This window comes from Ursus americanus, chromosome 3, assembly GCF_024610735.1.
Source record: "Ursus americanus isolate L20-20 chromosome 3, mUrsAme1.1.p, whole genome shotgun sequence".
NCBI classification, from domain to species: domain Eukaryota; kingdom Metazoa; phylum Chordata; class Mammalia; order Carnivora; family Ursidae; genus Ursus; species Ursus americanus.
The window spans coordinates 71161609-71177146 of record NC_142129.1 but is presented as its reverse complement, the minus strand read 5'-3'; the positions used below and the strand labels follow the sequence as shown (position 1 = coordinate 71177146).

Genomic DNA, 15538 nt, shown 5'->3' with positions numbered 1-15538 from the left:
TACCACATCATTTCACTTTCCAAAGCATGGAAGTACTTTATTCCAGATGCTTTCTTGGGCCTTTCAGGACTAATAAAATTTAAAGACAGTAAGATTATAAGATAATACTAGAATTCAAGAGGATTTTTTTTAACTCTTATAAGCTTTTCATTCTCCCCTTTTTTTAAATTGACGTATAGTTGGCACGTAATTTTACGTTAGTTTCAGATGTACAACATAGTCATTCCACAAATCTATTGTTATGCTGTGCTCACCACAAATGTAGCTCCCATATGTTACCAGACACTATTACATGCCGTTGACCATATTTCCTATGCTGTCTGTACCTTCATCCCTATGATCTCTCACTTCCCTTCATCCATTTTGCCCATCCCTCCATCATCCCCTTCCCCTCACTATCTTTTTGTCATAAGATATTTTTAAGTTGCCAAGCAATATCATATAAAAATAATGTGTTTGATGTGATTTCTTGATTCTCATGACAGAATTCTAAGAGTTGTGTGTTTTTTTAGGGTGCTTTCAAGACCATGGACCTAAATCGTGTCATCAACCTCCTTGAAGAGACTGATAAAGTAAGCTTTGAGAGAAAATTTCTCTACTGTATCACTCATAAACTATGATTTCCCTGAACCATAACAAGTGTTCCCCCCCAAATAAGTCTCATTTCTTTCTTTTTGTTGAAAACATTTCAAATAGTAAGTGTCTTATATTCAAGGACTGTTTAAATAAGTTAGTATGAATGTATTTAACCTGGTAGGGAGGCTGGAGGAGATTAGATTTGGTTTTGTGGGATGGACAAATCAATGGTGGATATAAAAGAGAATCATAAGAGTAGAGGAAGACTCTTCTAGCCTTTATTAATTGCTTGTTACAAAGTAGGATGTGGGGAGCAAGGGTAGAAAAAGTGTATCATGATGTACTAAAAATTTTCTGATATGAAATCTGGATATCTATTTACACATACATACATACTCATACATACTCCTAAGTAATCTATTTCGAGAAGAATCTTATACAGAATGGAATGGAGATGAAATTATTTCAGATATAAGGTTCCAAGTGGAGAGGCATTGGGAGAAAAGATAATAAATGCATTTAATGCTTGCTTATACACCACACTCTCCTGATATTACCCAAGAATCAACACAGTACCTAAAAGCCAACACAAAGTATAAAATTACTACAGGATGAAGGTTGCATACTTTTAATATGTGGAAAATGGGTTGATCATGGTAGAGCCCATCAAAACCAAACAATGTCTAGTGATTAGTAGGCACAAAAATTAGGTATTGTTTTAACATTTTTTAGTTTCTACATTTTAACAGAGAAAAAGCACAATAAAAATAATGTATCTCTTGCTGGCTGTGTTTGTTGTGAAAGTTATTTTTAATTTTGAATATATCTGCATTTTAAAAAAAAGAAAAGAAAGAAAACCGCATAGAGCTCCTACTAGTTGTTAAATAGGGGTAGACCAAAAAAATGTATAAAAATGCCACAGCTTCTCATGAAGGATCTAAGGACTTTAAAAGGACAGAGTGATTCAGTTATGTAAACAAACACATTACTGTATTGAGTTCTGTTTTGTTTTAATTGGCTGAAGATGTTTGTGCCAGTATGCTGGAAATAATTTAGAGGTTAAAAATATAATTTCTGCAGTCAGATTGCCAAATTTGACTCCTAACACCACCACTTATTAGCTGGGGGATTTTGGACAAATTAGGGTTTCAGCTTGAGTTTCCTATTCTGGAAAAGAGAGATAGTTATGGTACTTCCTAATAGGGTTGTTTTAAAAATTAATGAAATAACATGTATCTATAGTGCATATATTGTGCATGGCATAGAAAACTGCTCGGTAAATTCAAGTATTCTTAATATTATTTCTGGAAACAAATGCTGCTTTTATATCAATTTAGTTTTGATTCTCAGTTTCCTAATCAAATTTAAATGGTGTGTTTATTTTTCCTTCACTGTTTCAGGAAACACTTTATAATGCTTACATTATAGTAATTTAAGAATTACTTGATAATTTTAATGTCTACTTTCTTTTTATATTAAAGAAAATTTTAAAAATCTCAACAGATTTAATAGCACAAAGAACTAAAATAGATAACTTGTTTTAGGATGATTTGGAAGAAAAACAACTTAAATCTGTCAAGAAACTGGTACAATGTTATCAGAATGGACTTGTATCCTTTACATATATATATGTATGTTTGTTTCATTTATCCTGAAATGAGAGAATTTTTACTAGAAAATGTATTATTTTCCTCTTGCTGCTATAACGAATTGCCACAAACTTAGTGTCACAAAACAGCTTAAAGCTTTTGTCTTACGGTTCTGGTGGTCAGAAGTCCAAAATCAGCATCACTGGGCTAAAGTCAAGATGTTGGCACGACTGCTTCCTTCTGAAAGTTCTCGAGGTGAATAATCCCCATCCTTGCTTTTCCCAGCTTCTAAGGAGGCTGGCATTCCTTGCTCATGGCCCCTTCCTTCCTTGAAGTAGTACCACTTTTATCCCTGCTTCTGTGGTCACGTCTTCTCTGATCCTCTCCTGCCTCTGTCTTTCCCAGGTAGGATCCCTCTGATTACTGTGGGCTTATCTGGATAATCTGGGATAACTTTCCCATCTCAAGATTTTTAATTTAATCACAACTGAAATGTCCCTTTGCCATGTAAGGTAATATATTCACAAATTCTGGGAATTAGGATGTGGACATCTTTGGGCAGGCCATTATTCTGTCTACCACAGAAAATACCTAACATTTTGTATTTTTCGCAGATTTATACTTTTTGTTTTTCAGAATATAAAATTGAAGAAACAGATTAATGTACTTAATCCTGTGCAGATAATGGCAGTTTTTATAGACTCAGAGAGACACTGGATATAGTTAGGAGGGCCAAGTCAAAGTCTTGTTTCTACCAATTTACTTGATTAGTTGTAATATTGATAAATTTCTTCTTCATCCTCATAAAATGGGGATAACAGCACCCCATGAGGTTGTTAGGAAGACTAGATGAGATGACATATAGGCAAGTGCTTTATAACCAGTAAAATATTATATAAATATGTTATACCCACTGTATATACCACCTGATCAGAATATATGGAAACCAGTGCAACTCAAAACTGTGCTTAAGAACCAGTTTATGGATTGTTGTTGTTGTTGTTATTGTTATAAGCTTTGCATATAACTTATCTATTACAGAAGGCAATACAGTTGTCAGGGGAAACTCTCACTTTCTGTAGTTGTCTTACCCCAGACTGGTAACAGAGAATTTCAGAACTAGCAGTGGTCCATAGAGCACTTCAGTAGTGTTGATCTCCACAACCTCCAAAAATTGTCTACAGATGTAAGTCTCTATTAGATTGTTTCAGTATTTGAAACATCTTAAGGCTATCATTCAGGGAAACGTGCCTTAAAATTTCATTTTAATTCTTTTCTTGCCTTATTTTAGCCTCATTTTATATGGATTTGTTGAGTCCGTCAGTTATCTGAGGGCTTGTGGACATGGAGCATTATTTACTGGCAGCCAAAAAAGTCTACTAGCAAGTGATTTCTTTCCCTGTCTGACCCTGATACCTCAACATCTCCATCATTTTTTTCTTCTTCACGTTAGAGAGTTGGTGGCAAATGGCTTTTTTTTTTTTTTTTTTAAGTAGGCTCCACACTGGGGCTTGAACTCACAACACTGAGATAGAGGTGAAGAGTTAGACTTGGTTAACCGAGCCTCCCAGTTGCCCCCAAATGGCTCTATTTCTGAAGGCCTTTCATAGGCTAGCTTTATATATGAAAAAACATAAAGCAAAAATAAGTTAGAGATGTATCGTGGTCACTTCTGTAGGTAGTTAATAGAGATTTGTACTTCCAATATAGCTAGCTTTCCCATCTTTTCCTAAGAAGTTCCTAGAAAGAGACTAGAAGTGATAGGATTTAACCACAGAAGTATGTCCATAAGTATCATGTTTCCTTGGCTGTAAAAGAAAACCTGTGAAATTTGTTTTGTACCAGTTGGGTTTTTTAAATAGATAAAAGTTTGCTGTTACTTCAAGATTTAGAAGAGGTAAAATTTGCTTTTTATACTAGTTTTAAATGAAATAAAATTTCAACTTATACCTTAAAAGCAAGAAAATGCATCTGAATAACGTTAATAAAATAAAGAAAAGTAAGGTGGTTTGGGTTGTTTATTCTGAACCAGTGTATGTTTTGCATGTGAGTGGGGGAAAGATGAAGGATAAAGGTGAGTCATTAACCGTTTTCAATGTGTTATTATTGCCAATAGTTATTGATCAACTGAATCCACGGTATAATAGTAATCAAACTCTAAAGATATGGTGAGAAGAGAAAACAATATTTTGAATAAGAGTTTACTGAGACAAAAATTAAATAATGTTCCTGAAAAAAATATGGTTCTAAGTTTTCCTATTTAGAGTTCAAAATTAGTACAATTAAAACATTGTCAACCACATTTAAAAAAATAGATGGAATTCTATAGACTTTCTTGACTGACATCTATAAAGAATATGCTAATAAAATATTAATCTTAATTTTATTTCTTAACTAAAAATACTAAAGCCCCTAAGGGATTTAGCACAAATATTTAAAATTTTGAATCTGTGTGCAGAAAAAATTGAAAACCAGCCCCACTTTATAGAATCTGCATTTAATATCCTAAAATTATGTGGGTAAGTTGTTTTTCTTTAACTTTATTTTACATTAGCATGCAGTATTTTATTATGTTTTATTTGGTATAACAAAGATATGCAGTATGGTATAGCAAAGTGATAACTCAGAAAACTTCACTTCATCACTTGATTCCAGTTGATATTTCAAATGTAGTCAATTTTGTAGTCTGAGATAGCTAGCCATAAGAGATTAAACTGTAAGTATATTAAAATGTTTTGTCATAATAAGTTGTTCTCAAGTGAACAATAAATGTGACGTGAAAGCAAGAAATTGTGATTTTTTTTAGAATTTTTGAGAAAATTTATGAACACTGCTAAATAGTTTCAGTCTAGTTTTTTTTTTCTCTCTTTAGAAAATTTGACTCTCCAAGATATATATTAAGTTCTGAGTCAATTTTTATTGATTTTTAAAATTTGAATGAAGAATAAAATGTCACCAATCATTTCTGGTATATATGTTTTATGTAAATTAGAGGTCAGCATTATAAAATTAATTTTAAACTTTTTAATATAAATGTAAATTACATTAATTTAATTTTTAAATATAAATTAGAGGTCAGCATTATAAAATTAATATATCCTATCCTCCATATTATTGTTTCTCCAAACATTTGGGGGAATTAGTAATATCTTCAGCTTCTTTGCTGCCACATAGTAGCTAATCCAGATATACATTAAAATATCAATTTTTAGCTTTCAATGTAACATAGTAGAGGAGATTTCTTAAAGTAGGAATAAACCTTTCCATTAATTTAACCTTCTAAATCTTTCTACCAATTTAACTTTTTAAATAGCATATTTCTTTTAGTATACAAAAATATTACTAGGACTATGTACACATGGTAGTTTTAACTCTTACTTTTAGACTCAGTAGCAATAATATTTAAAAATTTTATAACTATATACACTTAATTTTTTTGATATCTGAACAAAATCAAAAATAATTTATTGAATGCCTTTACCATGCCTTAATTTTTAATATAGACTATGAAAAATAAAGAAATAAATTATTGCTCTGGTGCTTTCAAGGAACTTTTATGTACTATTGGAAATTATTATTATATTGATGTGAGATTATATTGTTATCATTCAAAATTTCAAGGCTCTGCAAGTACTAGAAAACCAGGTCTATATGCATTACTTTAAGCAATGCCAGTAAAGAGCTCCACCAAGAACTTTTTCTGTGAAAGCTCTGATTGAATGTTTCCTTACATAAAGTGACAGACTTTTGAATTGCACTCTTTACTTTCCCTCATATTTCATAATTATTCACATTATTAATTTTTTTTCTCCTTTCCTAATTTCTGCTTTCATCCTGTATTTCTCCACACCTCACCCCCCTTGATCCCCTTCTCAAGATATTTTTGGAGGATAAAAACATTGAAAATAAAAAATAAAACCTAGCCTTTCTGTTTTGGCTTCTATGTAGTATGTTTTCTCACTACATCAGAAGTATAATGCATATTATTTTCATAAGGTTTCGAGGGGGAAACTCTTCTAGTGCTTTATCTTTTAGATTGTTTCCTTTGGTATAAAAGGAAAAAGTTTGAGGACAAGAAGAAGTAATTTTAGAGTTTCTTCACTTTAGAGATCCAACAATGAGCTGGATAACAAGTAATAAGTTATTGGTTTCAAATGAAAAATTCTAAGGAACACTAAAAAATGAACCTCTGTGACATTTATAAAATTGTCCTTTTCTTCATAGCTTGCCCTTGAAATATCATGAAATTTTTTCTTGAAAAACATGAATTAAAAGTCCTATAGAGAGGATATATTATATTTTTATAAAGCACAGGAGGTTCAAATTTTGAACTCATGAAATACCAAAATAGTTCATATTTTGTATTTAAGAAATAACTTTTATTTCTCCTTTGACATTTAGACTAATGATCTAAGTTTGAATGCCCTGTCTTTTATGATTTTTATATAAATTATTTTTAAGTAACTTTGATTATAATGCTGTGAAATATAATTCTAATATTAATATTTGTTATTAACATTTTTATAGAATTAATATAAATGCTTAACTTTTTTACTTATACAGTGTTGCAAGATGGCTTTCTTAACTCTTGCCTTTTATGTTCATCTCTCCTCATTTTCATAAACCTATTCTGTCTTCTATTTGATCAGTTAGTTAGAAACACAAAATTTTTTGGTAGTTGCCAATTCTCCCAGGGCTACAGAATAGGATATTATCCTCATTTTATTCTTTAGAAAGGATTTTCCCCTACTTTGCAAATGATGGTTCAATTAAGGACTTCATTAAACATAACTCCTGCATTCTTCATTCTTACTGAAGCTTGCCATTTTTGAAAAAGAAAGTATCAGATGAAATAACATATGCGGAAGATACTGCTAATTCAATCGCACTTCTGGGTAAGTTAAGATTTCTTCAAGAAAACCGGGGATGTACTGTATGGTGACTAACATAATATAATAAAAAATCATTATTAATTAAAAAAAAAAAAAAAAAAAAAAAAAAAAAAGATTTCTTCAAGATAGAGGGGTGTAGCATACGACAGGCCCTACTGACAAGAAAGAAATGTTTCAGTCACTGAGTTTTAGAGTACCCCTCCAAATGTAGGTTCTTTTCTTGTTTCTGGTTGGAAATTAATCATAGTGTGCTTGATGATAATTTTTGTATTGCTTTCCACTGAGGCGTTTTAATACCAACAAGATTCTGTGTTCCTTAATTGAAGGACAGGCAGATGCTTATTTGTTTTGATGTTATTTAGTTTGTTGAAATATTTAACTTTTTAATAAATGAGAAGTGTATGTACCTCTCAATAATCACAAAAATGTTTTCAACATTAAACTCTAATAATGCCTAGAATCTAATTAATTGCTAGAATCACTGAGATCCAAATTATTCATCCAAAAATCTAAAATTTTAAATAAAATCATAAAATGGTGAGACATTAATCCTTTTATATCTAAATAAGTTTCATAGTCTTGAATAGTAGATATTCTGTGAGAAATTATTATGGCCTAGAGTGGATAAAGGTGTCAAGGAAATTTGAATAATCATAGGGAGTTAGATAAGATGACCGCAAGGAACAAGTGGGCTGGAAACTAACTGGAAACTTTAATTCTGTGAATCTCTAGCATCAAAATTTACATGGGGAAGCCAACCCTAAAGAGGACATGATAATATTAACAGATAAAAGATGTAGGTTTGGTTGATTACATTAAAATGCCTCTGCTGCCCTTATTATTTTTAAATGTTGTCTCTAAGAGTGTCGGTAGGCATTTGTATGATAAATATATGGCTCTTTTTACTGTGTCAGTCTGCTCTTTGCTGAATAACTGCTTGCCTGCCTTAGAACACTTGAAGTAAGTATGAACTCTTAGCTTAAAATGAGCTCCCTTCACTGATTATTGACTGCAAGTGCTACTGTTCTGTCCCTTGTTTTTTAATTGCTGGAAACATGAATTTAAACTAAAATAATTGTATAGATTATAAAGGGTTGAACAAAAGCTGCTCATTTTTACTAATAACTTCCAGTTTGTACTATGTAGTAGTAAATCATATTACTTTTTCTCCTTAAGTGATTGCTATTTCTGATTCAAGAGTAGGATTTTGGAAATGTATGAGGGAAAAAGTTGGTACTACGTCCTGAGATTATAAAACAGGAAACTGAGAAATGATCTAAACTTACACAAATTAAAAGTGTAGAGATGAGAAACCTTAGAACTTCCCATAAACTTGAACATTTGTTTTGTTGGAAAACTTTAGTTGTTCCTGTTGACTAAATTTTTCCAAAACATAGTGATTTTCAACATCAAAGGAAGTGTTCGAAAAAAAAAAATTAAGGGAATCATGTTGAAACAGTCTTCTTTTTTTAGTGGTATCTTTTGCAGATAGATTCTCCTAAAACAGGGGTGAGGTTTTCCTGTGTGCTTCCTCCTTTTGTCCATTTGCATCCCCACTCACTGATCATTTCCAGAGGTGAACATTATGCAAGTCCTAATGCAAAACAGGAGTTTCAGGAACACTTCGTTATGTTTCCCTCACAGAATCCACCCACATCTGGTTCAACCCTGAAGCTGATTCTCCCAACTCCAGTTGTCCCAGGCATGCAGAGGACATGGGACATTTCCAGAATCACACAGATCATTTTCAGATTCTCTTAGGGATCATAACTTGTAATTCATCAGAGCAAGAATAATCCAGTTTGAAGTATAGGCTGAAGCCAGTTCAGAAGTGATTTAGATATGCCTGAAAAGGAACCTTCCAATCCTTCATCTCCACCAAGATAACTTGAACATGAAACTATTATATGTAGGGCAAAGATTGCCTAGAAACTCGCTGTTTTCCAGTCTGTCAGCAAATTGAAAAGCAGAGCTCACTTGGAACTTCTCTAAGCAAAGTATGCATTATTAGAGGCAACAAATTACTGATTCTCTAGGTAAAGAGAAAAATGCTAACCCATATCTTGCCAGAATAACAATAGTAACTTACTATATGCCAGACACTATTCTCAGCTTTTTTTCATATTAATTCCCACAGCAATTTTTAAAGTAGTAACTATTGTTATACATTTTATAGTAAGACACAAGTTTACATAGGTAGTAAGTGGCAGAGCCAGTATTTAAAATTAAACAGTCTGGTTCTGGCATTTATGTTACTAACCACCATTCTTTTCTTCCTGGGAAGGAGAAGCTGAGTTGATTGAGGGGCCAAATGTTGTAGGGATAGATCCAAGATATTTCAGATATGCATGTGTGCATGTAGAGAATTACATGGTCCAGTATGAACTTCTAGTGAGGATATTTTTAATAGTATTGTTAACACATTTAAACTTGCAACTAAACATGACAGTGTTATTAAATAGCATTCATTTCTCTTTCTGACAGGTGAATTAATGAAAATACCAAATTCTGAATTGAGGATACAAATTTGTAAGTGTATTGTTGACTTTTATCATGCAGAACCACCAAAGAAGCATATTACAGGTGAAGTTTTCATTGGTCTTTTAGTAATAACTTATGTCTGTAAAATAATATTTTCTCATTCTCTTTGAACTTGGAAAGACACAGTGGGATTGATGCAAGCTGGCTAGGTCCGAGGACCCAGAGGGGTTCCCACAGGACCAACCAAAAGGGTCCTTGGCTCTGTGCAGGATAGGAATCAAACACAAGCCAAGTGGAAGTGACAGCAGAATTTACTGAAGACATAGAGAGAGTGTAGATATGGACAGAGCGTCCAGAAGACTCAGAAAGGAAAGAAGAGTGAGGCTTGTCTTTGCTTGGGGCCAGTGATTTTTAATGAGGATTGTCGTCAGGTGCACCTGTCTTCTCAGGCTTCCAGAATCAATAGGTGTCTCCATTAAGTCAGTTAACGCTCTTGAGTTAGGGGTCTTGATGAGTCACTCTTCTTGGAAAATGTTTATGATGACTCCTCTATATTAAATTTGATGATTTAATATATATTAAGAATATATAATAATAATTATTAATAAATATAATATATTACTAAATATTATATAATAATAAATTTTAAAATTGACTCATTACCTGGCCTTTTATAGAAAAATTGTGCCTATCCCTGTGCTGTACCATTTAAAAATGCCATACACTTTTTTTTAAAGTTGTTATTGCTGTTGTTTAATAATATTACTCATTCCATTGTCTGAACATAGATTACTATGTGAGATAACTGTACATATTTATTAACTAATTGTTGTTAGGTTACCAGCAAGCAAGTTCATCATACAAGATTAAGATGGCTGAGGTTGGAGGATTGGCAAAAACAATGGTCCAGTCATTGGCCTTACTTGAAAATCAACTTGTTGAGAAACTTTGGGTACTTAAAGCTCTGCAACATCTCTCAACTTCTGGTTTGTATATTATTAAATTTAAATACTTCATTCTCAGTGATTTTTGTTTCTATCCAATGGTGTAAAGACTGTACAACATAAATAATTTTTAAATTTATTTTCAGAAGTTAATTGCACTTTAATGATGAAAGCACAAGCAGCCAGTGGAATCTGCGCTCACCTCAATGACCCAGATCCCTCTGGACAGCTTCTGTTTCGTTCATCAGAAATACTTTGGAATTTATTGGAAAAATCTCCGAAAGAAGAAATCATACAACAGCTTAGTAACTTGGAATGTTTGCTGTAAGTAAGGGGTTAGATAGGAATGTTTTTTAACCTTAAAATGATAGTACCATAACTAACATCTTTGTTTGAATTTGTGTTCAATTAGGCTTTTGAGTCATGTAATGACTATGTTTCAGGACATCATTTTTATGTTGTGGTATAAATGCATCTGTGCAATAGCAAGCCATTTTTTTTTCTATTGGAGAGCTTTTAAAGTAGCTTGTTAACAAAATTAATTATGTCTTTGAATAAGTATAAAATAAATTAGACATTTAAAAGCAGTACTTCATTTATTAATTCAATAAACCTATTTTTAAATACTTACTGTCTTCTGGATATTGCAGTAAGCATTAGCAATAAAATATAAGTGAGCCTTTAAGTTACTTATTCATTTATTCATCAAATAATTATTGTCTGCTCTGTGCCAACTTCAGTACTAGGCCATAGAAATACAAATGAAGACAATGCAGACATGATCTCTGCTTTCATGGAATTTGCATTATGTTGGGAGATGGACAAGTAAACAGGCAACTAAATGCTATGAAAGAGATATGACAGGTGCTACATGTTCTCTAGAAGAGAGTGATTCAGCACACCCAACCCAACTGATTTAAACCACAGAGGATACTTATGGGCTTATATAAACAAGGTCAAGGATAAAACTGGTTTCATGTGCTCGGCAAATAACAGGACGTGGGTCTTCATCATCCCTATACAGTTTTCCATGGTGTTGGCTTTATTCTAAAGCTCCACATGGTGAGACATAAGAAGCTTAGGTTCACATAATCACAACCCCAAATCAAGCAGAAGAGAAGACTTGCTCTTCTGAAAGGCCAAAGAAAATTCTTTGAATTGAGTCCCTGTTGGTCCTGAGTGGTCTGGGTTGGCCATATGCCATTCCAGAATGAATTACTAGTGACAGAGAAATGCTCTGGCTAAAAGGAAGCTGAAGGCACCTTTGCAAGACCAAAAGAGTAAATGCCTAAATAAAAATAAGGATACTATTATCATAAGAAGGGCAAGTAAGGGGTGCTTGGCTGGCTCAGTTGGTAGAGCATGTGACTCTTGATCTCGGGGTTGTGAGTTAAAGCCCCACACTGGGTGTAGAGATTACTTAAAAAAATAAAATCTTAAAAAAAAAAGAAGAAGGGCAAGTGAGTGCTAGGAAGCAAAGCGACAAACGCCCAAACCAAAACAAATGCCTGTGGAACCTGACCCAGACTTGGAGAGTTAATAAATACTTTCTGATGAACCCTAATTTGGTATCTGAATGATAAGTACAAACTGGCAACACAGAAGAGTTTTACATTCAGAGAGCAACCTAGACAGGGGAACAGAAGTGAAATTAGAACTTAGCTAAATAAAAAAAACTGGAAGATACTCAATATATTGAGAGGAGAAAATAAAATAGTGAGAAATGAAGCTAGCAGTGTTAGCAAGGACCATAATATGAAAGGCTCGATCAGCGTTGGTAAGGAGGTAGGACTTTTTAATCTTAAGAACAAAGAAAAGTAGTTTAAAAAGGTTTAAGTAGTTTAAAAAGGAAAATGATATGAATGAATCTTTATTTTAGAGCAGTCATTTTGCCCATAGGTATAGATTTGGATTGATGGATTCTTATCTGATACAGCTTTGAATCCAATGTAGATGCAGATTTGGAAATGTAGAAAAGATCAGAAATACTTTGAAATGAATAGTATAATATAAAAAGGGGGATTTTGTTGATAGACACTTCAGTAGCATTTGCATGGAAATACAGTTTTAAAGATCTGATTTTACTTTCTAGGGCTTTGAAGGAAGTATTTAAAACCCTGTTTATGAGAGGTTTTAGTCATTACGATCGTCAGCTTAGAAACGATATATTAGTAATCACTACAATTATAGCTCAAAATCCTGGAGCACCAATGATTGTAAGTATGAGTCAAATTGCATTAATTTCAATGGTGGAAGTAGTTGGTATGAGGGAAGGAGTCCTAAACAATGTTGTAATATTTATGAACTTTGTTGTGATAGCAAATTATGTTGTAATGTCATTGTGGTCACCAGTAGTTCTGCCAGTTCTTTGCAACCTTTTGGAAACTTGAGCTTCTCTTCATATTTTATAATTTCCTTCCATATTTACCATTTATGATGCATTTCTTTCCTTGCTGATGATATGAGTTTATATCTGGCATTATTTCTCTTTCACCTAAAGAATTTCCTTTCCCATTTCTTACGATGCAGAGCTGCTGGCTGCTGGCAACAAATTCTCTTAATTTCATTTATCTGAAAATATCTTTAATTCAGTTTAATTGAGGTCTGTGTTCATAAAATATAGAATTCTAAGTTGAACATTTTTATCTTTTAGCACTTTGAAGATATCATTCCACTGTCTCCTGGCCTCCAGTGTTTCTGATCAGAAGTATTTGCTATTTCAAGTTGTTTCCCTATGGACAATGTAACACTTTGCTTTCTGGGTGTTTTTCAAGATTTTCATTTTACCTTTGGTTTTCAGCAGTTTTACTATTATGTGCCAAGATGGGATTTTCTTTGTATTTATACTGCTTGAGAGTCATTCATAGAGCTTCCTGAGTATGTAAATTGACTAAATTTGGATCATTTCTGGTCATTATTCTTCAAGTATTTTATCAGCCCCATTCTCTTTCTCCTCTTCTGTAATGCAGATTACATGTATGTTTGTCGTGAGGCTCTGTTCACTTTTGTCGATCATTTTTCTCTCTATTCTTTAGATTGAATAATTGTATTGGTCTATATATCTAAATTCACTGACTTTTTTCCCCTGTTATCTTCATTCTGTTTTAATCCGATCCAGTGCATTTTTATTTCAGATGTTATCTTTTTTAGTTTTCGGATTTTTGTTTCCTTTTTATAGTTCCTATTTCTTTACTGAGAGTTCCTGTCTTCCTGTTTATTATGAGCATCTTTACCATGGATTCTGGTGTACTCCTCTGCAAAGTATTGATTCTTTTGTATTAATAGGCATTTAGTTTGGCTACTCATCCCTATGGTGAATGACAGGTCAAATCTCAGTTCATTTCTTTTAACCTTACCTAGGATGCTTGAGTATTCCCTGCTGTATTATGATTCAGGCATTAGCCAGAGATTTGAGAGTTTATACACAGAAGTTGAAGTTCCTTTTCTGTGGCTCTCTCCTTTATGGGATTTCTCCCTTCACTTTCCAGTAGCAATAGTTGCCCTGAGATTACCTCTGCCCTCTGAGTGTTCAAACCATGGAGATAACAGCTTTACCCTGAGTTGTAGCATCCACACAAGGTGTGGACTAGGGCCTGGCCTCAGTCTAAAAGCCATTGTTTAAAAAAGGGAAACTCATGCAGTATCATCTCTTTCTTCAAAGTTCTGACTCCCCTCCAGTAACTTTTTATATTTTGTTCAGAGTTTGTAATTGTTAGCTGTAGAAGGTTTCTTATAGGAGCTACTCTGCCATCCCAGAAGCTGAGTCTCCCCACATCTTATAATGTAAAAATCACTGAATGATTGAAATCCTGGAGTAGAGATCTTTGGCAAAGATATTCACATAGCCACAAACTTATTAAGTTGTATTGAAAGGAAATTTGGGAATGAAGCCCTCAACCCCATATCAGTGGTTATCAAATGATCCCAACAAAGAACGATCACAGAACTTATAATATGTAAATGGGAGCAATAATTCTACCTAGCTTTCTAGTCAAGGCTGCAAAGTGTGGGTTAACCCATATGTTTCTTTGGAAGCCCCCTGCTTAGTTAATATTTTCTCATTAGCATCCTTGCAAACATTCAGGTGAATTTTTATGAGTCAAATAACATCTCCATATTTAAAGAAGCTGTATGGATCCTAAAGCAGTAGCACTGTAACACTGAGAGCTCAAAAGCCTAGGGGGTTTGCTGCTGTAAACCTCCCCTAATTACAAAGTCCAACTAGGATGTCTCTGGCAGGAATGGGTTCTCTCATGCTAGAATGTTTGCGATTCTGGTTATTCTTCAGGGCTTTTCACATTAAGTAGGAACTGTTATGTTATCTCTTGACAAAACCTTTCACTTAATGAGAGTGGTTTGGGTCGAGGTGGGAAGGGGTTTTTTAGGAAGAGAAGCTGTCGAAAATAACTCTTTCACCCTTATTTTGTCATTTAAAGTTATAGATAATGAATTATATAAGTAATTTGTAGTCTTAATACATTTGGATAATTACCAAATTTTAAACAGCATTTTATAAAATATTCATAGAATAATGTAAAAATATTTCTTAGAACCAACAGAAGTTAAATTTATATTAAATAAATTACAAGTTTATCTGGCTATACATTTCTTGCTTTCATCCCTTTCTATTATTAGTACTTCATGAATTCAAATGAATGACAAGGGGAATCTGATAAAGATAATTAAATATTAGGTAAATATAGGCATCTGTAATTTCCACCTAATTAAATCATCCTTCTGTGTATTTATATTAGGAATGTGGCTTTACCAAGGATTTGATACTATTTGCAACCTTTAATGAAGGTAAAAACCATAAAACTTTCAACCTATAATAAATCTTGATGAGTCTTATATATTATTTTAGCTTTTACTTTCTTTTTTTCCCTTATAGTTAAAAGTCAAAATCCTTTGGTAAAAGGTCTTAAGCTTTCTAATTCCTATGAAGATTTTGAATTGAAGAAATTGTTATTCAATATAATTGTGATCTTATGTAAAGATTTACCTACCATACAGGTAAAAAATAACCAAAATAAAAGCTAAAGTGTCTTACTTTGTA

At 32.9% G+C, this 15538-nt stretch overlaps 1 protein-coding gene across 4 annotated transcripts in view; it reads left to right on the top strand.

Moving 5' to 3' along the window:
- The window catches only part of CFAP69 (cilia and flagella associated protein 69), a 50603-nt gene that overhangs the window by 9695 nt on the left and 25370 nt on the right, over positions 1–15538 (top strand). For 3 of the 4 annotated variants that reach the window (XM_045793310.2, XM_045793308.2, XM_045793309.2), the window contains exons 2-11: positions 513–572; positions 2121–2186; positions 4575–4684; positions 6984–7060; positions 9542–9640; positions 10375–10524; positions 10629–10806; positions 12575–12698; positions 15237–15285; positions 15374–15495. In XM_045793310.2, the coding sequence (XP_045649266.2) occupies positions 513–572; positions 2121–2186; positions 4575–4684; positions 6984–7060; positions 9542–9640; positions 10375–10524; positions 10629–10806; positions 12575–12698; positions 15237–15285; positions 15374–15495 (1035 nt within the window). The remainder of the gene's footprint in view (positions 1–512; positions 573–2120; positions 2187–4574; positions 4685–6983; positions 7061–9541; positions 9641–10374; positions 10525–10628; positions 10807–12574; positions 12699–15236; positions 15286–15373; positions 15496–15538) is intronic. The other variant, XM_087861099.1, reaches the window with a different exon arrangement.